General features: G+C 45.0%; 1 protein-coding gene across 1 annotated transcript in view; it reads right to left on the reverse strand.

Annotated features, from left to right (window-relative positions):
- The window catches only part of LOC126428018 (tyrosine-protein kinase Fer), a 638,139-nt gene that overhangs the window by 199,749 nt on the left and 415,934 nt on the right, over positions 1-22,456 (reverse strand). Inside the window, exon 3 of the mRNA XM_050089898.1 lies at positions 8,536-8,632. Coding sequence (XP_049945855.1) covers positions 8,536-8,632 — 97 coding nt within the window. The remainder of the gene's footprint in view (positions 1-8,535; positions 8,633-22,456) is intronic.

Consider the following 22,456-nt stretch of genomic DNA (forward strand, 5'->3'; position numbering starts at 1 on the left):
AGTACTTTGTGATCATTCGATGGAGTAAGGTGTACGTCAGTGTCTTATGAGATTTTGTGCAAGAAGCATGTAATTGCTTACGTGAATACTTGATGGTAATTCATGCAGTAAACTTGTCAGACTTGGCAAATTGTATGGAATATGTAATACGACTGATTTATCATTACACCAGTGTACATAAAAAGGTTAAAAACTAGGGGATATAATAGAAAGAAGTTCTGAAACATAATGTTAGATTTAGTCATTCTTGGCATAAAACATCAAGTTACATTGGTCATACAGAATCTCAGTGACTGTTGCAGCAGGGGATCGACAAAAGGGGCGGATGAGTACACCCCACAATATTATATGAATTTTAACATTTAATTTTGCAGTATTTGGTTTAACATATCTTTTTGAGATGTATTAACCGTAATAAGCGGTTGCAGTCTTACGAAGAAATAGCTGCAGCAGTCAGCTGCATTCGAATTTGCTGCACTTTGAATGATGTTACGCGTAAATATAAAAAGAAAGGATATGGAAGGAGATGGAAAGCCAAGTGTGTTCACAGTATACATAAGTGAAATAAATATGTTTATTTGTACTCCAAATAACCTAACATAGCCTTCATAAATGCCTAATTGGGTGATTTACATGTTGGTTCACTTGTTTCTGGTATAATGGGTTTCGAGCAAAATACTGAAAGCTGGAATAGCGTTCGCCTGTTGCAAAAAGCCTTAAATTAGCCTTAGGACTATCTCTAGCAGAAATAACATTCATGGTTTAAAGAATGAGACATTGCGCCAGCTATGTATTTTTTCATGATGTACACAATGCTTTGCGACAATTTATTCTCATGATCAGGTACTAATATTTTCGTAGGTATTTAATGTAATGTTTCGAAAAAAGGGCCAAACGAAATCTGTCCGGTTGCGGTTGAACATAATAATGTAACTGCGAGCAAGAGAGTCAGAAGACCACGCATACGAAAAGCACTAGAATACCTAAGTGAATATTTCCTTTTGTTGTTGTTGGTGGTGTTGTTGTCTTCACTCCTGAGACTCTTTTGATGTAGCTCTCCATGCTACTCTATCCTGTGCAAGCTTCTTCATCTCCCAGTACCTACTGCAACCTACATCCTTCTGAATCTGCTTAGAATATTCATCTCTTGGTCTCCCTCTACGATTTTTACCCTCTACGCTGCCCTCCAATACTAAATTGGCGATCCCTCGATGTCTCGGAACATATCCTACCAACCGGTCCCTTCTTCTAGTCAAGTTGTGCCACAAACTTCTCTTCCCCCCAATCCTATTCAATACCTCCTCATTAGTTACGTGATCTACACACCTAATCTTCAACATTCATCTGTAGCACCACATTTCAAAAGCTTCTATTCTCTTCTTGTCCAAACTATTTATCGCCCATGTTTCACTTCCATACATGGCTACACTCCACACAAATACTTTCAGAAACGACTTCCTGACACTTAAATGTATACTCGATGTTAACAAATTTCTCTTCTTCAGAAACGCTTACCTTGCCATTGCCAGTCTACATTTTATATCCTCTCTACTTCGACCATCATCAATTATTTTGCTCCCCCAATGGCAAAACTTATCTAGTACTTTAAGTGTCTAATTTCCTAATCTAATTCCCTCAGCATCACCTGATTTAATTTGACTACATTCCATTATCCTCGTTTTACATTTGTTGATGTTCATATTATATCCCTCTTTCAAGACACTATCCATTCCGTTCAACTGCTCTTCCAGGTCCTTTGCTGTCTCTGACAGAATTACAATCTCGTTGGCAAACCTCAGTTTTTATTTCTTATCCATGGATTTTAATCGCTATTCCACATTTTTCTTCTGCTTCCTCTTCTGCTTGGTCAATATTTACGGACTGAATAAGATTGGGGATGGGATACAGCCCTATCTCACTCCCTTCTCAACCAACCACTGCTTCCCTTTCATGCCCCTCGACTCTTATAACTGCCTTCTGGTTTCTGTACAAACTGTAAATAGCATCTCGCTCCCTGTATTTTACTCATGCCATCTTCAGAATTTGAAAGACAGTATTCCAGTCAACATTGTCAAAAGCTGTCTGTAAGTCTACGAATACTAGAAACGTAGGTTTGTCTTTCTTTAAGCTAAGAAGCCGTAGGGTCAGTACTGCCTCACGAGTTCCAGCATTCCTAGAGAACCCAAACTGGTTTTCCCCGAGGTCGGCTTCTACCAGTTTTTTCATTCGTTTGTAAAGAATTCGTGTTATTATTTTGTAACCATCACATGTTACACTGATAGTTCGGTAATTTTCACACCTGTCAACACCTGCTTACTTTGGGATTGGAATTATTATATTCTTCTTGAGGTCTGAAGGTATTTAGCCTGTCTCATACATCTAGCTCACCATATGGAACAGTTTTGTCATGGCTGGCTCTCCCAAGGCTGTCAGTAGTTCTAATGGAATGTTGTCTACTCCGGGGGCCTTGTTTCGACTCGGGTCTTTCAGTGCTCTGTCAAACTCTTCATGCAGTATCGTATCTCCCATTCCATCTTCATCTACATCCTCTTCCATTTCCATAATATTCCCCTCAACTACATCGCCCTTTTATAGACCCTCTATGTACTCCATCCACCTTTCTGCTTTGTCTTCTTTGCTTAGGACTGGTTTTCCATCTGAGCTCTTGATATTCATACAAGTGGCTTTCTTTCCCCCAAAGGTCTCTTTAATTTTCCAGTAGGCAGTATCTATCTTACCGCTAGTGATAAATGCCTCTACAACCTTACATTTGTCCTCTAGCCAACTCTGCTTAGGCATTTTGCACTTCCTGTCGATCCCATTTTTGAGACGTTTGTATTCCTTTTCGCCTGCTTCATTTACTGCATTTTTATATTTTCTTCTTTCATCAATTGAATTCAATATCTCTTCTGTTATGCAAGGGCTTCTATTAGCCCTCGTGTTTTTACGTACTTGATCCTCTGCTGGCTTCACTATTTCTACGTTTTTGCAGTTTCTTCAGTTTTAATCTACAGTTCATAAACCAAAAAATTGTGGTCAGAGTCCACATCTGGCCCTGGAAATGTCTTACAATTTAAAACCTGGTTCCTAAATCTCTGTGTTACCATTATATAATATGTCTGAAACCTTGTAGTGTTTCCAGGGCCCTTTCACGTATACAACCTTCTTTCATGATTCTTAAACTAAGTGTTAGCTATGATTAAATTATGCTCTGTGCAAAATTCTACCAAGCCGGTTTCTCTTTCATTCGTTACTCCCAGTCCATATTCACCTACTAGTTTTCCTTCTCTTCCTTTGCCTGTTATCGTATTTCAGTCCCCCATTACTATTAAATTTTCGTCTCCCTTCACTATCTGAATAATTTCTTTTATCTCATCATACATTTCATCAGTTTCTTCGTCATCTGCAGAGCTAGTTGGCATATAAACTTGTACTACTGTAGTAGGCGTGGGCTTCGTGTCTATCTTGGCCACAATAATGCATTCACTATGCTGTTTGTAGTAGCTTACCCGCACTACATTTTTTTATTCATTATTAAACCTACTCCTGCATTACCTCTATTTGATTTTGTATTTATAACCCTGTATTCACCTGACCAAAAGTCTTGTTCCTCCTGCCACCGAACTTCGCTAATTCCCACTATATCTAACTTTAACCAATCCATTTCCCTTTTTAAATTTTCTAACCTACCTGCCCGATTAACGGATCTGACATTACACACTCCGATCCGTAGAACGCCAGTTTTCTTTCTCCTGATAACGACGTCCTCTTGAGTAGTCCCCGCCCAGAGATCCTTTTCGTAATGAGAATAAATTCTACAAAAAGTCTATTAAGCATGAGAAAATACGCGACTAGTGCTGTGTTTCATTATTTAAATCGTGAACTGTAGAGTTGTGAATGAAACTAAGAAATGGCATTTCTTAAATGAGAATTGTGTATGCAAGTACGGCAGATCAGGTGCACAATGGCAGACTGAAACGCCTGTTCGCCTACTCCCAGATAATTTTCGTTGTTCTGTATGTTCTCGCAGTGTGCCTCACAAAGAAAATCCCGGAGAACGCTTCGAGTTTTCCCTCGCTAATTTTCCGTTTCTCTTTCCTTCCCCTGCACCGCAAACGTATGCAAGGTTAACTGCCCGGCATCCATTCCGAAACAATTATGCAGAAAAATTTTACGATCGTGTAATAGCGCCACTGAAGTAGTTTGCTCAAAAAAAGTTGGACGAAATTTTTGGCGAGGCACAAGTTTGTGTCAGCCATGGAGATGGAGCGTCCTATGCTTAGTACAAGCGACGGTTAACACTACCTTGCTGACGTCACACGCACGGGCGCTTAGGCTTGGCTGCGTGTCGTGTCGGATAGGTCCATCGTTCGGTTTCGTCACATATCGGATTTCTGCGGAACACTCCATGTCGACTTACCTGTTTTTTCATTTCTGCAAAAGCCAGCGACCTAGGAGGTGTAGTGGCAAAATTGCGTGGTGGAGCTGAACGTTGCTGCAGTTTTATGTTGGCAGCGCCGAGCGCCGATTACGTCAGCATTTCTCCTCACACGTCTCCACCCTCCGCAGAGACCAGTCTTGATTTTTATTCGTCATCTGCAGCAACTGTTTTTGAAGAAAGCTGATGTGAAGAAATAGCACTAGTTGCTTTAAAAATTGTCTTTTAACGCAACTGTTGTGCTATTTTTTCACACTGGAAGTATTGTTATTCCATTAACATCCCCCCCGCCGGCCGAAGTGGCCGTGCGGTTAAAGGCGCTGCAGTCTGGAACCGCAAGACCGCTACGGTCGCAGGTTCGAATCCTGCCTCGGGCATGGATGTTTGTGATGTCCTTAGGTTAGTTAGGTTTAACTAGTTCTAAGTTCTAGGGGACTGATGACCTCAGAAGTTGAGTCCCGTAGTGCTCAGAGCCATTTGAACCATTTTTGAACATCCCCCCCCCCCTCCCAATCGAGCAGTCGGACTACTACTCTTGTGCCACCTATACTTGCTTCACACAGTCAAAGAGAAAGACTGGACGCGATGAAAGTTCAAAAAGTATTAAGACTTGTTCACACTAGATTATGTGCTGCTACAGTTTCAACAGAACAAATTCAAATATTTTCAACAGGTGTGATAAAAATATAATATAAAATAAAAATATTGGCACTCGATATTGCCGTCTGATGTCCATACAGGGTGTTACAAAAAGGTACGGCCAGACTTTCAGGAAACATTCCTCACACACAAAGAAAGAAAAGATGTTACGTGGACATGTACCCGGAAACGCTTAATTTCCATGTTAGAGCTCATTTTATTACTTCTCTTCAAATCACATTAATCATGGAATGGCAACACACAGCAACAGAACGTACCAGCGTGACTTCAAACACTTTGTTACAGGAAATGATCAAAATGTCCTCCGTTAGCGAGGATACGTGCATTCACCCTCCGTCGCATGGAATCCCTGATGCGCTGATGCAGCCCTGGAGAATGGCGTATTGTACCACAGCCGTCCACAACGCGAGCACGAAGAGTCTCTACATTTGGTACCGGGGTTGCGCAGACAAGAGCTTTCAAATGCCCCCATAAATGAGAGTCATGAGGGTTGAGGTCAGGAGAGCGTGGAGGCCACGCAATTGGTCCGACTCTACCAATCCATCGGTCACCGAATCTGTTGTTGAGAAGCGTACGAGCACTTCGACTGAAATGTGCAGGAGCTCCATCGTGCACGAACCACATGGTGTGTTGCACTTGTAAAGGCACATGTTCTAGCAGCACAGGTAGAGTATCCCGTATGAAATGGTGATAACGTGCTCCATTGAGCGTAGGTGGAAGAACATGGGGCCCAATCAAGACATCACCAACAATGCCTGCCCAAACGTTCACAGAAAATCTGTGTTGACGACGTGATTGCACAATTGCGTGCGGGTTCTCGTCAGCCCAACCATGTTGATTGTGAAAATTTGCAATTTGATCACGTTGGAATGAAGCCTCATCCGTAAAGAGAACATATGCACTAAAAATGAGGATTGACACATTGTCGGATGAACCATTCGCAGAAGTGTACCCGTGGAGGCCAATCAGCTGCTGATAGTGCCTGCACACGCTGTACATGGTACGGAAACAACTGGTTCTCCCGTAGCACTCTCCATACAGTGACGTGGTCAACGTTACCTTGTAGAGCAGCAACTTCTCTGACGCTGACATTAGGGTTATCGTCAACTGCACGAAGAATTGCCTCGTCCATTGCAGGTGTCCTCGTCGTTCTAGGTCTTCCCCAGTCGCGAGTCATAGGCTGGAATGTTCCGTGCTCCCTAAGACGCCGATCAATTTATCCGAACGTCTTCCTGTCGGGACACCTACGTTCTGGAAATCTGTCTCGATACAAACGTACCGCGCCACGGCTATTGCCCCGTGCTAATCCGTACATCAAATGGGCATCTGCCAACTCCGCATTTGTAAACATTGCACTGATTGCAAAACCACGTTCGTGATGAACACTAACCTGTTGATGCTACGTACTGATGTGCTCGATGCTAGTACTGTAGAGTAATGAGTCGCATGTCAACACAAGCACCGAAGTCAACATTACCTTCCCTCAATTGGGCCAACTGGCGGTGAATCGAGGAAGTACAGTACATACTGACGAAACTAAAATGAGCTCTAACATGGAAATTAAGCGTTTCCGGACACATGTCCACATGACATATTTTCTTTATTTTTGTGTGAGGAATGTTTCCTGAAAGTTTGGCCGTACCTTTTTGTAACACCCTGTATATCGATGTATCCGGATAAACGCGTCGCTGTTTTATATCGACATTTTTGGAGATACATCGATATTTTGCCAACAGACCTAGCACACGGCACAAATCTGGACGAAATCGGTGACGACAGGTAGGCGCGGCGCCCTTTCGATGTCGCAACAGCCAACTCAGATGTCGGCTCCCGTCACGGTCCACCCTTTGCACGAATGTTTCATCGCCACTGGCTTGTTGGATCAGTTCCCCACAAACTTCCAGTCGATTTTCTTTCTGTTGTTCAGTCATCAAACGAGGAACAAGTTTTGTTGCCACTAGACGCATATTCTCCTTTTCCGTCAAAATTTTAGGGCGTGGCCCAGTTGAATGCAAACCCGTACTGCGATTAGCACGCACCAGATTGTTAATTCCCCGAACGTGTGGGTCACCAGCTGAATGGTCCCCGATCACCTTCAACTCACTGGCGACCGCTTTTAAATCGTGAAAAACCATCCGTAACACCCGGAGCCTCGTCGTTTCTGTAACCTTTTTTTAAAAGTTGAATCGTTTCTGCAAACTTTTTCCTGAGTTTCAAGCAAAATTTTACGTTGCATCTTTGCTTCACAGAATCGCTTATTTCAGAAACTGCTACTAATACTTAAACACACTGCACTCAAATAACAATAGCAATGAAACTTCCTGGCAGATTAAAACTGTGTACCGGACCGAGAGTCCAACTCGGGACCTTTGCCTTTCGCCGGCAACTGCTCTACCAACTGAGCTACCCAAGCACGACTCACGCCCCGTCCTCACAGCTTGCACTTGCCCGCGAAAGGCAAAGGTCCCGAATTCGAGTCTCGGTCCGGTACACAGTTTTAATCTGCTAGGACGTTTCATATCAGCGCACACTTCGCTGAAGAGTGAAAACCTCGTTCTGGAAACAATAGCAATATCACGAAAACTGATCGACAGCCCAAAAAAAAAAAATGTGGATGTAAAGGGGGGAAATCGCAAAACCGTGCTGCCAACCGGCTAACACTAAATATCTCCATAGGAGCGTAATTCGAGATGCCAGGTTGTTTTCAGAACAGACCTCGTATATTCATGGACCCAGGCACACTTCTGCAAAGATACTCCGGCCTTTGTTTTATATATATATTTATATTTTATATACTTTCCGGACTTGCCACGCCGCCACTACCGTTAGAGGGCTGCAACTTCTCCCACAGGCGCTCCAGATTCTCCTTGTGATCACAGATCCCTACAGCTGCTCATAAAAGTTTTCAGGAGTGAATGTAGACATTTCCATTTCGTCATTTTTTCTGTTTTCCGTCTTTCCTTAGTTGCTTTAAATTCCTGGAGATATGTTCCGTCTATGCAGCTAATTGAAGGGAGTTTGTTTATTGCCATATGCGTGTTTCTTTTATTTGGCAAGCACCTTCGTTGGAAACTAAGGAGTATACATCTCCAGGACGACACACGAGTCAACAGCGCTGGAAATCGTAACACCGAACGATAATTTCGCATTACCAAATTTGTGTTACAAAAGTTGATTCTCATCTTAAAAAACTAGAGTAAAACACGACAAAATGTAACATGGCAGCATACTGTATCTACCACATAATCCATTTATTGCGTGCATAAAAAGAAACTTGTATTACAGGCCACTGAAGATGCTTCCCAAATAAGAGAAACGAAATGCGTATGACGATAAACGAACTGCCTTCAATTAGTTGCACAGTCGGAACATACCTGCACGAATTTCCGCTTCGTCCCGCCGGCTGCAGAATGTCTGCCAGAACTCGGTCCACTCACCTTTGACGTAGTGCTCCTCAAACCTGGACCGCATCAGCTTGTACAGCTCCAGGTATTTCTGGTACTCCGTCTTCTTGCGGGAAACCTCCTCCATCAGCTGAAACACACAGACACGAAACGAATGTCAGTACTTTCTCGATCTGCTGAAATACTGCACATAACTGCATCAAGCATCCGAAACTAAATCAACCTTTGATTTGTATAGTCCAGCTGGGACCATGAGCTCTGTTCAAAAATATTTTGTAACATTCATAATTTCGCGCCAATTGGATGTTGGAGCGACATGCGACTGGCATCGCTGCAAACGCCTGTGTTTAACGCGGGTTCCACTGTCGTGTGTCTGTTGGTTATTGGTGAGTGCTGTGTCGGGTAGAGCGTTGTGTCGCGAATTTCGAGACGGCAGAGTTCGAGGAGCAACGTGTCTGCATTAAATTTTGCGTGAAACTCGAGAAACCCTTTACAGAGACACACTAAATGATCCAGGAGGCCTACGGTGGTGAGTGTTTTAAGCCGTACTCGGTGTCACGAGTGGTTCACACGCTTTAGAAATGGCTGGACGTGAGTTAAAGGTGACCCTCGTAAGGACGCAGTTGGATCGTGTCACGAGATCCTGACACGGCATCGTGTTGCCGCCAAATTCGTTCCACGGCTCACGAGTCAAAACCAGAAACACCTTCCCCTAAACGTGAGCAAGTCCAAAGGAGTCGAACATTAATTACCTGAGCTGTTTTCTTTAAAATTCGGACCCCTCACTCCTCGTGAGATTTGGCGAGATCTAGTCGGACCCCCCTTCTCACGAGAGATTTATCCCGTAGTTCAGTGAAAATTAATTTTTTTTATTTCTCTTAAACGTTGATTATAAACTTAAATAAAACTATCTTTTATTTCTAAAGTGAATTAGACTGTTTTTGTTACACGTGATTAAAAACATGCCAACCCTAAAGAGTGTTCAGTTGGACACAGACCGATGGACAAAAATGTTCCAAGAAAGTAGCATTAACAGTGTTCGACGAATTCCTAAAAAAATGGCCTTTTACTGGTACGTTACGTACACGAAACGTCACTGAACCTTTACTTACTTTGCAGGTGAAGGACACCAGTTTGTACCTTCCCTTGAACTGTATGATTACGTAACTTTTCAATTTCTTGACTTATATAGTCACTAAGAGAATTCTCGTCGGTGAACTTCAGCTTTGGGCGACCGCTGTGGCCGAGTGGTTCTCGGCGCTTCAGTCTGGAACCGCGCGACCGCTACGTTCGCAAGTTCGAATCCTGCCTCGGGCATGGATGTGTGTGATGTCCTTTGGCTACTTAGGTTTAAGTAGTTCTAAGTCCTAGGGGACTGATGATCACAGATGTTAAGTCCCATAGTGCCCAGAGCCATATGAACCATTTTAAACTTCAGATTTGCTTCCTTCCATAAACCATTAACTTTCTCGCAGATTAAAACTGTGTGCCGGACCGAGACTCAAACTCGGGACCTTTGCCTTTCGCGGGCAAGTGCTCTACCGACTGAGCTACCCAAACACGACTCACGCCCCGTCCTCACACCTTTACTTCCACCAGTATCTACCAGTAGCTCAGTTAGAGCACTTGCCCGCGAAAGGTAAAGGTCCCGAGTTCGAGTCTCGGTCCGGCACACAGTTTTAATCTGCCAGGAAGTTTCATATCAGCGCACACTCCGTTGCAGAGTGAAAATCTCATTCTGGATAAACTTCTTGTGCGTAGATGTGTTTTGACTTGCCGAGAAGCCGCTTAACATACGAGGTCTGTTTAGAAAATTCCAGAATTTTGTCCACAAAATTTTTCTACGCTTACCTTTGAGTTGCACGGCATCCTTCGAAATACCCTCCCCCACAACTGACACGGTGCCCCCACTTCCAGGAGCAGCCCTTGCTGGATTGCGCGGAGCGCAGTCTGCGAATTTTCTCCTCTATCGTCGGAAATCTTCGTCTTTTCAATGGGGTTTCAGCTTTGTAAATAAAAAAAAAAAAGAGTCTGCGGGCGCCAGGTCTGGAGAGTACGGCAGCACTGTGATTTCGTTTTTTGCGCCACGATCACGCACCACCAGGGATGACGTTTCCTTCTCTTATTTTGTCGCAGGCGTCGCAACGCGTCCCGATAGTACCATCGCTTAACAGTTCGTCCCCGCGGCACGAGTTCATGATGATCTGACCCTCCAAAATCACGGCTTTGACATTTCACCTACCTGATGCCCTGTTTTTCGTCTTGGAGAACCTTTTCGCACCCATTGTACTCTCAACATCATAAGCGTGCACCACGTCTCAGCAGCAGTCATGATTCTCTGGAGGTACATCTCGTTCTCATTTTCGCGATCCAAAAGCTCTTCACACATTGCGACGCGGATATCTTTTTGGTCTTGACTCATGAGCCACCGGGCGAACTTGGCGCAAACACGAATTGCCCAAGTCTTTCGAAATGCACAATAGACCTGACTGGATGCATGTGATCTGATAGGACGCTTACGTACGTACCACCTGTAAGACTCGTGTCTAGACCTGTCAGAAGTCCCACATCACTCCAGCTGCACACGCCCACACCAATACGGAGTCTCCACCAGCCTGAACAGTCCCCTGCTGACATGCAGGCTCCACGGATTCTTGACGCTGTCTCCACACCCGTACACGTCCATCCGCTCGATACAATTTGAAACGAGACTCGTCCGACCAGGTAACGTGCTTCCAGTCATCAACAGTCTAATGCCAGTGTTGATTGGCACTGGAGAGGCGTAAAGCTTTGTGTCGTGCAGACATCCAGGGTACACGAGAGGACCTTCGGCTCCAAAAGCCCATACCGATGATGTTTCGTTGAATGATTCGCACGCTGACGCTTATTGGTGGCCCTGAATTAAAATCTGCAGCAGGTTTCTGAAGAGTTGCACTGCTGTCACGTCGAACGATTATCTTCAGTCGTCGTTGTTTCTGTTTTTGCAGGATGTTTTTTTCCGGAGATTTGATGTTTTACTGGATTCTTCATATTCACTGTACTCTCGTGATGTGGTAGTGCGGGAAAATCCCCACTTGATCGCTACGCGGAAATGCTGTGTCCCATCGCTCGTGCGCCGACTATAACACCACGTTCAAACTCACTTAAATCTTGATAACCTGCCATTGTAGCAGCGGTAGCCGATCTAACAACTGAGCCAGACACTTCTTGTCTTACACAGGCGTTGCCGACCGCAGCGCCGTATTGCGACACTTTACATATCTCTGTATTTGAATACGCGTGCCTGTAGCAATTAGTTTGGCCAACTTTGAACATGCCTGACGTTTGCAGCAACCGTATACACAAATTTGAAAAATATGTAAAAAAATCAGCCAACCGGTTGCATAGGTTTTCTCTATGCCTCGACCAGGTTTCGTCACCTATAAGGGTGACTTCATCAGAAGGTAAGGTAATTACATGAAGAACATCTTTGACGATATGTTCTTCTTGTAATTACCTTACCTTCTGATGAAGTCACCTTAGAGGTGACGAAACCTGGTCAAGGTATACAGAAAACCTATGCAACCGGTTGGCTGACTTTTTACATAATTTTCAAATTAGTTTGGCGCTTCAGAGTATGTGTACAGAGACTGGTTTCGTGGGATTGTTCTGGCCTAACCACCGGCGCCGTATCGAAGACGAAGAACGCGAGACCAGAGAAGGCGGTGAAACGGCGTCGGCCAATGGTGCGCGGAATAGGCAGTGCCCTCGAGCCGAAGTGAATATAAGCGGCGCTCAGTATAGGTTAATGCTGAGTATTCGCGCCGCCTCTGGCATTAGTGGACAGTATAACACGGCCTAGCATATACGATATAAGTCAGTAGTGATCCACAAAGAGTGCGTCAACTTCCAGGAACATTACGTATAGCCAAGGGCTCTGAATTACGTTGCATGTCGACCATCGCTTGCGACAACATTTTGTACGTTCAAGTTTAAGTATTGTCAAACCTGTTTTATACAGGGTGTTGCAAAAACGTACGGCCAAACTGTCAGGAAACATTCCTCACACACAAACAAAGAAAATATGTTATGTGGACATGTGTCCGGAAACACTTACTTTCCATGTTAGAGCTCATTTTATTACTTCCCTTCAAATCACATTAATCATGGAGTGGAAACACACAGCATCAGAACGTACCAGCCTCACTTCAAACACATTGTTACAGGAAATGTTCAAAATGTCCTCCGTTAGCGTGGATACATGCATCCACACTCCGTCGCATGGAATCCCTGATGCGCTGATGCAGCCCTGGAGAATGGCGTATTGTATCACAGCCGTCCACAATACGAGCACGAACAGTCTCTACATTTGGTACCGAGGTTGCGTAGACAAGAGCTTTCAAATGCCCCCATAAATGAAAGTCAAGAGGGTTGAGGTCAGGAGAGCGCGGAGGCCACGGAATTGGTCCGCCTCTACCAATCCATCGATCACCGAATCTGTTGTTGAGAAGCGTACAAACACTTCGAATGAAATGTGCAGGACCTCCATCGTGCACGAACCACATGTTGTGTCGTACTTGTAAAGGCACATGTTCTAGCAGCACAGGTAGAGTATCCGGTATGAAACCATGATAACGTGCTCCATTGAGCGTAGTTGGAAGAACATGAGGCCCAATCGAGACATCACCAACAATGCCGGCCCAAACGTTCACAGAAAATCTGTGTCGATGACGTGATTGCACAATTGCGTGCGGATTCTCGTCAGCCCACACATGTCGATCCTGAAAATTTACAATTTGATCATGCTGGAATGAAGCCTCATCCGTAAAGAGAACATTTGCACTGAAATGAGGATTGACACATTGTTGGATGAACCATTCGCAGAAGTGTACCCGTGGAGGCCAATCAGCTGCTGATAGTGCCTGCACACGCTGTACACGGTACGGAAACAACTGATTCTCCCGTAGCACTCTCCATACAGTGACGTGGTCAACGTTACCTTGTACAGCAGCAACTTCTCTGACGCTGGCATTAGGGTTATCGTCAACTGCACGAAGAACTGCCTCGTCCATTGCAGGTGTCCTCGTCGTTCTAGGTCTTCCCCAGTCGCGAGTCATAGGCTGGAATGCTACGTGCTCCATAAGACGCCGATCAATTGCTTCGAACGTCTTCCTGTCGGGACACCTTCGTTCTGGAAATCTGTGTCGATACAAACGTACCGCGCCACGGCTATTGCCCCGTGCTAATCCATACATCAAATGGGCATCTGCCAACTCCGCATTTGTAAACATTGCACTGACTGCAAAACCCCAACACTAACCTGTTGATGCTAACCTGTTGATGCTACGTACTGATGCTAGTACTGTAGAGCAATGAGTCGCATGTCAAGACAAGCGCCGAAGTCAACATTACCGTCCTTCAATTGGGCCAACTGGCGGTGAATCGAGGAAGTACATACTGACGAAACTAAAATGAGCTCTAACACGGAAATTAAGCGTTTCCGGACACATGTCCACATAACATCTTTTGTCAACACAAGCGCCGAAGTCAACATTACCGTCCTTCAATTGGGCCAACTGGCGGTGAATCGAGGAAGTACAGTACATACTGACGAAACTAAAATGAGCTCTAACACGGAAATTAAGCGTTTCCGGACACATGTCCACGTAACAACTTTTCTTTCTTTGTGTGTGAGGAATGTTTGCTGAAAGTTTGGCCGTACCTTTTTATAACACCCTGAATAAATGAAACTACTAAAGTTATTTGCTCGAACTGTCGTATAACATTCCGAGAACGCAGCATCCCTTAGGCACACTATACGAGACGAGTGAGCGAGGTCCGACATTCATAATTACATTTATTTACGGATATTTACAATACGCAGCTGATCAACAGGTCCCGGTTCCCTGTTGTCTCTCCGGCAGTTTACGGGCCATCTTTTTCTTCGTTCTGAGTCACTTGGAAATCTAAACATGCGAATACCATATTTGCAATAGATAGTGCAGTTCACAGCCATATTTAGACGAATCGTTCAGTTCATTCAGTTAGAAATCTCCAATCGCATTGTGACTCGTATGTAAACCCGCCTCAATATCCTGTGCTCACGTTATACAGGTAGGCTCTCGCCAGCCCCCCCCGCCGTGGCCTTGTTCGGCTCCCCCCCCCCCCCCCCCCCCGCCGCACTGCCCACGCGGCCGGCTGGCTCATTGCCCCAGTTGACCCCAGAGCTGTGGGGTCGCCGCGCAGGCTCAGCCGAGGCCGTCGTCTGCTCGCTCCTCGGTCTGCCACACTGACAGGGGGTACTTACTGCATGACGATCCTACGCGTCAAACTACGAAAATTAGCAGGCACATATTCCCCGTGCTAGAATGAAGAGCACTTCCAAACTGACGACAATCCGAGCATACGCATTAGGCAGCGATAAATCGCTCGTGCGCAGAAGGGTGTACCGCCACAGAACAACAAAAAAGAGAAGCGCAACTCCCGTGTTAAAAGAGGGAAACACAGACCGATAGCAGCGCCTCTAGTGGTATGGCCATGAACTAAAAAAGGATAAACATTGTGGGTTCCATCCCTCCTACCTTATCTACGTTGTAGTTTTTTTTTTTTTTAATTTTCTTATCTCAATTTTCTGGGTATGCTATATAATTATTTTGGCTTGCATCATAATAATTTAAACACAACTATAGCACATTCCAATACAGCAGTGACGAACCTATTATTCAGGAATATTTGTAGTCCAATTTAGCTACTACAAGTTTATTTAGCTTCACTCATTTACACTTATTATTTAGCGTATGGGTCATGACATCACACTAAAAATTACAGAAACAACACGATTTAAAAAAATCACATATGTATAAACAGAACAATAAATAACAGTTTGTATATAAGGACACCACCAATTGTAAATTTACACTCACAGAAGAGCAATCACAAACAAACGTCCAGCTTAGATAATATATAGTCATTGCCCCTTGGGTCACCATTAGGAAATCCTGTGGGTCTCCCTCATATGCCCTTAGTGGGCACTCCTGCGCGATGTGTTTGACCGTCTGTCTCTCAGCGCCACAGTCGCAAGCGGCCGAAGGAAGTTTACCCCATCTGTGTAAGGAGGAGTCGGCGCATCTCCCGCAGTTGGTTCTGATGCGATTAAGAGTTGACCAAACTTTGCGAGCGCAATCAAATCCTTTTGGTTTACTAAAGATGCACGGCATACTGTGGCAGTTTACTGCTGTTCTGCTCTCCCATACCTCTTTCCATCGGTCGTTTATTTTAAAGTTGGTTTGGTGCAGCGCCTGTGCGATCTTTAGTGGGGGATGCCTAGACTGGAGTCGGTGTCCTCGGATCTCGTATCTTCACGGATTTGTAATTGCGGGTTGGTCACGATTTTTTGAAATTCTCTAGCCAGAGCGTGTTCTCGGCACAGGTTAGGAGGGTCTATGTTACTGAGAACAGGCAGCCGCACACCTGATTGTGCCTCATATAATACGCATTGTTGCATTAAGTCGGCTGCCTACCGTGTGTGTGTGTGTCTGCTGTTGAGCCACACTGGGGCACAGTGTTCTGCCACTGGGCACACCAAGCCAAGTGCGGATGTTCTTAAGGTAGATGCTGAGGAGCCCCAAGTGGTGCCACAGACCTTCTGCAATATGTTGTTGCGTGTTTTAAGTTTCGCTGCAGTTTTCGTCAGGTGTTCTTTGAATGAAACGTATTTACACTTCAAGCTTGTTTCAACTTAATGTCGGTTGCGCCTAGTTCTTATTACGAACAAAACGTCCTGGAGGTTTTATATGTTGATAGGAACCAGTACAAGTGTGTCAGTTTGCAAGTCTATTTTTGACGTTTGCGTCTGACATTCGCTGCTCAAGAAAACATCATAGGAGCAGCGACTGACACACGCAAACGTCAAAAATAGACTTGCAAACTGACACACTTGTACTGGTTCCTATCAACATATAAAACCTCCAGGACGTTTTGTTCGTAATAAGAACTAGACTTGAAACCGACAGTAAGTCGAAACAAGTTTGTAGTCTAAATAACTGAAGCTAAATAAAATTATAGCAGCTAAATTGGACTACAAATATTCCTGAATAATGTCGTACTTTGACATCTTACAAGCTCTGGGGTCAACGGAGAGGGAAAAAAAACATTATTAAGAGAATAATCGGCACTTAAAGAGATTCAGTTAAGAAATCTTTATCACAGAGTTTATTAATGAAGAATTGTAAAATTTGTTACTTCTATTTTCAGAACTGTAATTTCTGACTAATTGCCCAGGAAACTTGCACTAGTAACCATTAATTTCTTAAAAAATGTTCCTACATCTCACGATTTCAAATGCTTCAACACAAGAAAGAAGGCATCAATATCAAGTTCCTAAAATAGGAAAGGTGGATAAAAACTGGGAAACGAAAACAAAACTTACTTTTAATTTCTCAAGCACTATTAACAACAGTTTCACCTCATTCACAACTGATATTAGGAATATCACAAGGAACACCTGCCTCCCGTTTAGTCTATGCCTTGTTTTTATTCATAAAATCTTCTCCGAAAAAATGATCTTCGCAAACAAAATAAGTAACACAGTCTCCACTTCAGAATCAACTCTTGAGGTTGTTTTGGAAACCTCTAAGAATGCTTGTTCCTAACTTTCTCCGTTGAACCCACGTAATATCCAGATGAATAGCCAGGCAATTTACAGGACTATTTCAATGCGAATTTGTCGTGCTGAACATTCTGAAGAAACATAAAATTCTTCATTAAATATAACTAACTACTACTGACTTACCAAATTTATTTAAATAAACGTACGGAAACCACACAGCTTAATTCGCGATACAAGAGAGTACATTTCATTTGTAGGCTACGAGGTTATTTACTGAGTATTAAATGTCTTACCTTAGGATTAATTGTGGACGCTTTTTCAGCAGGAAATCTCTTCAATTCCACAGTGAACTTTGTGAAATTTAAACTAAAAAATATATTTATAATGAAGATCAGTAGTATGTAAACATGAAACAAATACAAAGACGACTGTAACCGTATAGACTTCAGTACAGAGCAAGATGATAGAATATCAACAGCGGCCATTGGACAGCCGCCACTGGTCAATTGCAGGTTCCTTTGACCCCTAGCGCATCTAGTGGTCTGGAAGGAATTAAATGGCTTGTTGCCTCTTCTCCCATATAGCTTTCACCCCAATGGGTACCGCAGTGCTTTCTATTTGTTATGTGCTCAATGTTCGGTGGCTAGTGGCCAATTTCAGATATTTGTGTTGGCGATTTCTTGCATTTCTGTGTAGTAAGTAGGTTTTTATAAATGCAGATTTTTTGTGGCCTATAGACTTTCTTGTCCGTGAAAGCTTTTTTTTTATTGATTGCTTTGGATTAAAGAAATGGAATGGAGCAAAGGGGCATTAAGCGCCGTAATTCAGGCATACAGCGAGGCAGGGTGAGTGTATGACCCGCACGAGCCGCTGTACCATAATAAGGTACGTCGGCAATCGTTTATTTCTGAGTAATATGCATATATCGTTACACCGTGGTTTGCCATTTCTATTGTAAAGCCTTAGCTTACGAAAGTTCACGCTTCATTTGATTGCATCTCTTACATTATTTCAGGCCAGGAAGAGAAACGGGCAATGATGGACCAAAAAGTCCGCGCAGTTTCGCAGCGACAGGCGAGCACCGCAAAAAACTAAACTCAGAAAAGTAGCGCAGTTGCACCTGAAATGCCCTGCTTAACCCACAGCACGGGACAAATAGAATAAACTGTGGAAAGGGGCCAAAATAAGGGGCTGTCAGTTACACTCGAACATACGACTTCATTATTTGATCAAACATTACAAGAGCCCAAAAAAAAAGCTTTTTAACACACAGCTTTAATCTTTGGGACTTAATTACCGGCTGAAAGCCACTTTAATTTAAAAATGGCTGAAGGCCAATAACTTAAAACGCGAGCATAATCAGAAATTTAAAATGCAAGCCTTATCTTGAAACAATTCTTTAGTTAGGCTGAAATAAACAAGTTAAATTCAAATCGGCTGAAGGCCGAACACTTGAAACTCCGAAACATTATTTTTTTAAAAAAAATACCGAAGTCCTTACGTGATACAGTTCTTCAATTTAGGGTGAAGGCCTTAAGAACAGAAACTCAAACCGGCTGAAGGCCGAAGACTTAAAAATTCAATAGGTTGAAGTAGACAATTCAATAGGTTGAAGTAGACAAATTAAAATCTTAAAAAAAAAAAAAAATAATTTCAAAGGGCTTAACGTGAAACAGTACCTTAAACTACGCTGAAGGCCTTAACAGTAAAACAACTCTAATTTAAAACACAAAACCGGCTAGAAGCCATACATGTACCAACAACAAGAACATATTTAAAAAAATAAGGCAGTACGCACAAGGGCGCCCAGATGTTCGAGGGCCGGCCTGTAATTCAAACACTGACGCTCCGGCGACAACCCAAGCGACCGACAGTCGGCGGACCCACCGACGAGGTAACTTCCACTTCACCCGACCAGGGCACAACAGGGAACACGGAGCTGTCAAACCACACACCGTGCTGGACAGCAACAACACGACGAGGAAACCACACTGCCTGGAATTTACGTCAACGGCCAGGGCAGGTAAGCGGAACGTTGACGGCCACGAGGCAGAGGATTCCGCAGATGCACTTCAGCCGGCCGGAGTGGCCGAGCGGTTCTAGGCGCTGCAGTCTGGAACCGCCCCACCACTACGGTCGCAGGTTCGAATCCTGCCTCGGGCACGGATGTGTGTGATGTCCTTAGGTTAGTTAGGTTTAAGTAGTTCTAAGCTCTAGGGGACTGATGACCTCGGAAGTTAAGTCCCATAGTGCGCAGAGCCATTTGAACCCTTTGATGCACTTCAATTCAAATAGCCAAACACAGAGAAACTCTACCGGATGGTGGCTACAATATTCAATCTTGAAAACGACGTTGTTGCTCGCGGGAATATCGCAACAGCCGACAAGGAACTCCAAGCGACACAATGTGAACAGTCTTGACTTGCCTGTAGGTTAAATCGAAACTCAACTTTCGTGTCCAGAATCTGTGAGCCACGGACCTCGTAGTAATGCGAGCAGCGCCACGCTCTCCGACACCGCATAGGGACCGCCAGCCAGCCCGGGGATTCCCCACTGCTCCACGCCAACCGACTCACCCGTCGCACACCGCCCAGCCCGAAACTATAAGCGCCAGGTCAAAGATAGTCCGAGGTGCGAATATCGATACACACGGCTGCTGCAACCCGCGGAAGGAGAGGATAACAGCACAATCGTGATAACCGCGAGAGACTAAAGACAGAATCGCAATGAAGGTTTAATCCAGCGCACAGCATGAGCCAACCACGGCTCTAAGTTAAACCTCGCTGCGAGAAAGAAAACGAAGCCGCACATTTTCACAGCACAGCATTTTCTTTCTCGCAGTCGGTTTAACAGAAAATCGTTGGTACGCAGCGACATATATATGTGTGTGTGTGTGTGTGTGTGGTGTGTGTGTGTGTGTGTGTGTGTCGCTGAGAAATACACTCCTGGAAATTGAAATAAGAACACCGTGAATTCATTGTCCCAGGAAGGGGAAACTTTATTGACACATTCCTGGGGTCAGATACATCACATGATCACACTGACAGAACCACAGGCACATAGACACAGGCAACAGAGCATGCACAATGTCGGCACTAGCACAGTGTATATCCACCTTTCGCAGCAATGCAGGCTGCTATTCTCCCATGGAGACGATCGTAGGGATGCTGGATGTAGTCCTGTAGAACGGCTTGCCATGCCATTTCCACCTGGCGCCTCAGTTGGACCAGCGTTCGTGCTGGACGTGCCGACCGCGTGAGACGACGCTTCATCCAGTCCCAAACATGCTCAATGGGGGACAGATCCGGAGATCTTGCTGGCCAGGGTAGTTGACTTACACCTTCTAGAGCACGTTGGGTGGCACGGGATACATGCGGACGTGCATTGTCCTGTTGGAACAGCAAGTTCCCTTGCCGGTCTAGGAATGGTAGAACGATGGGTTCGATGGCGGTTTGGATGTACCGTGCACTATTCAGTGTCCCCTCGACGATCACCAGTGGTGTACGGCCAGTGTAGGAGATCGCTCCCCACACCATGATGCCGGGTGTTGGCCCTGTGTGCCTCGGTCGTATGCAGTCCTGATTGTGGCGCTCACCTGCACGGCGCCAAACACGCATACGACCATCATTGGCACCAAGGCAGAAGCGACTCTCATCGCTGAAGACGACACTTCTCCATTCGTCCCTCCATTCACGCCTGTCGCGACACCACTGGATGCGGGCTGCACGATGTTGGGGCGTGAGCGGAAGACGGCCTAACGGTGTGCGGGACCGTAGCCCAGCTTCATGGAGACGGTTGCGAATGGTCCTCGCCGATACCCCAGGAGCAACAGTGTCCCTAATTTGCTGGGAAGTGGCGGTGCGGTCCCCTACGGCACTGCGTAGGATCCTACGGTCTTGGCGTGCATCCGTGCGTCGCTGCGGTCCGGTCCCAGGTCGACGGGCACGTGCACCTTCCGCCGACCACTGGCGACAACATCGATGTACTGTGGAGACCTCACGCCCCACGTGTTGAGCAATTCGGCGGTACGTCCACCCGGCCTCCCGCATGCCCACTATACGCCCTCGCTCAAAGTCCGTCAACTGCACATACGGTTCACGTCCACGCTGTCGCGGCATGCTACCAGTGTTAAAGACTGCGATGGAGCTCCGTATGCCACGGCAAACTGGCTGACACTGACGGCGGCGGTGCACAAATGCTGCGCAGCTAGCGCCATTCGACGGCCAACACCGCGGTTCCTGGTGTGTCCGCTGTTCCGTGCGTGTGATCATTGCTTGTACAGCCCTCTCGCAGTGTCCGGAGCAAGTATGGTGGGTCTGACACACCGGTGTCAATGTGTTCTTTTTTCCATTTCCAGGAGTGTAGTTCCCTTAAACCACACACACACACATATATATATATATATATATGAAACAAAAATTGTGTGCCTGACACTGTGCTGTTTTTTCTTCGTTGCTGTCAGTTTTAAGAGGAATGTTACATTTATGGCTCAGCGATTTATAATTAGAATACTACCGTTAAACCTGAATCATCCCAAACTTTGCAATCATATCCGTTCACAGATTAAAACAGTGAGAAATACAGTCACTGAAGCTAGTATTCGTAGAGATCCAACAGCTGAAGAGGTGTTTCCTATACGCCTTATATTAGTGATCACAACCGCTTTGCCCTCCTTTTTAAGCTACTTCAATTCCCAATCGAAGTTTATTTTGCAATAACAATAAAGAATTACACGTTTTGTAAATAAAAGCCACCTTTTCTTGCCGCACTGTATTTTATTTCTCCGTCACACGTTTTGCCTTTATCACTTCAAGATACCATCATCGGGATGTAGAACTATACAGTTGTGTTTTTCAGCGTTCTAGATCCCATTGATGATGCTTTAAAGTGAAAAAGGCGAAACGGGTCTGGGCGAAATAAAATACAGTGCAGCAAGAAAAGGTGGCTTTTATTTACAAAATAAATATTTCTATGTTTGGTGCAACGAAAGCGAACAATAAAAATACGTAAGGTCTGAGAGAGAGGGGAAAGAGCAGGAAATGGGCAGATGGGAGGGTAAGAAGGAGAAGGACAGAGAGGTGACGGGGCGGCAGGTGGAAGATGACGGACTGTGAGAGGGAGCAGGACAGAGAGGAGATGGGGCGGCAGGTGGAAGAAGACGGACTGTGAGAGGGAGCAGGGTGAATGATGAGTTTTGGTTTGTAGGGCGTTCAACGGCATGGTTATCAACGCCCGTACAAATGTCCAATATTTTCACATTCCACTCTCCGGGCGGAGAAAATCTCCGACCGGACCGCGAATCGAACCTCGGACCTTGTGATCCAGGGGCAGCAACGCTAGCCACTAGACCACGAGCTGCGGACGAGG

Source organism: Schistocerca serialis, chromosome 12 (genome assembly GCF_023864345.2).
Source record: "Schistocerca serialis cubense isolate TAMUIC-IGC-003099 chromosome 12, iqSchSeri2.2, whole genome shotgun sequence".
Lineage (NCBI taxonomy): Eukaryota > Metazoa > Arthropoda > Insecta > Orthoptera > Acrididae > Schistocerca > Schistocerca serialis.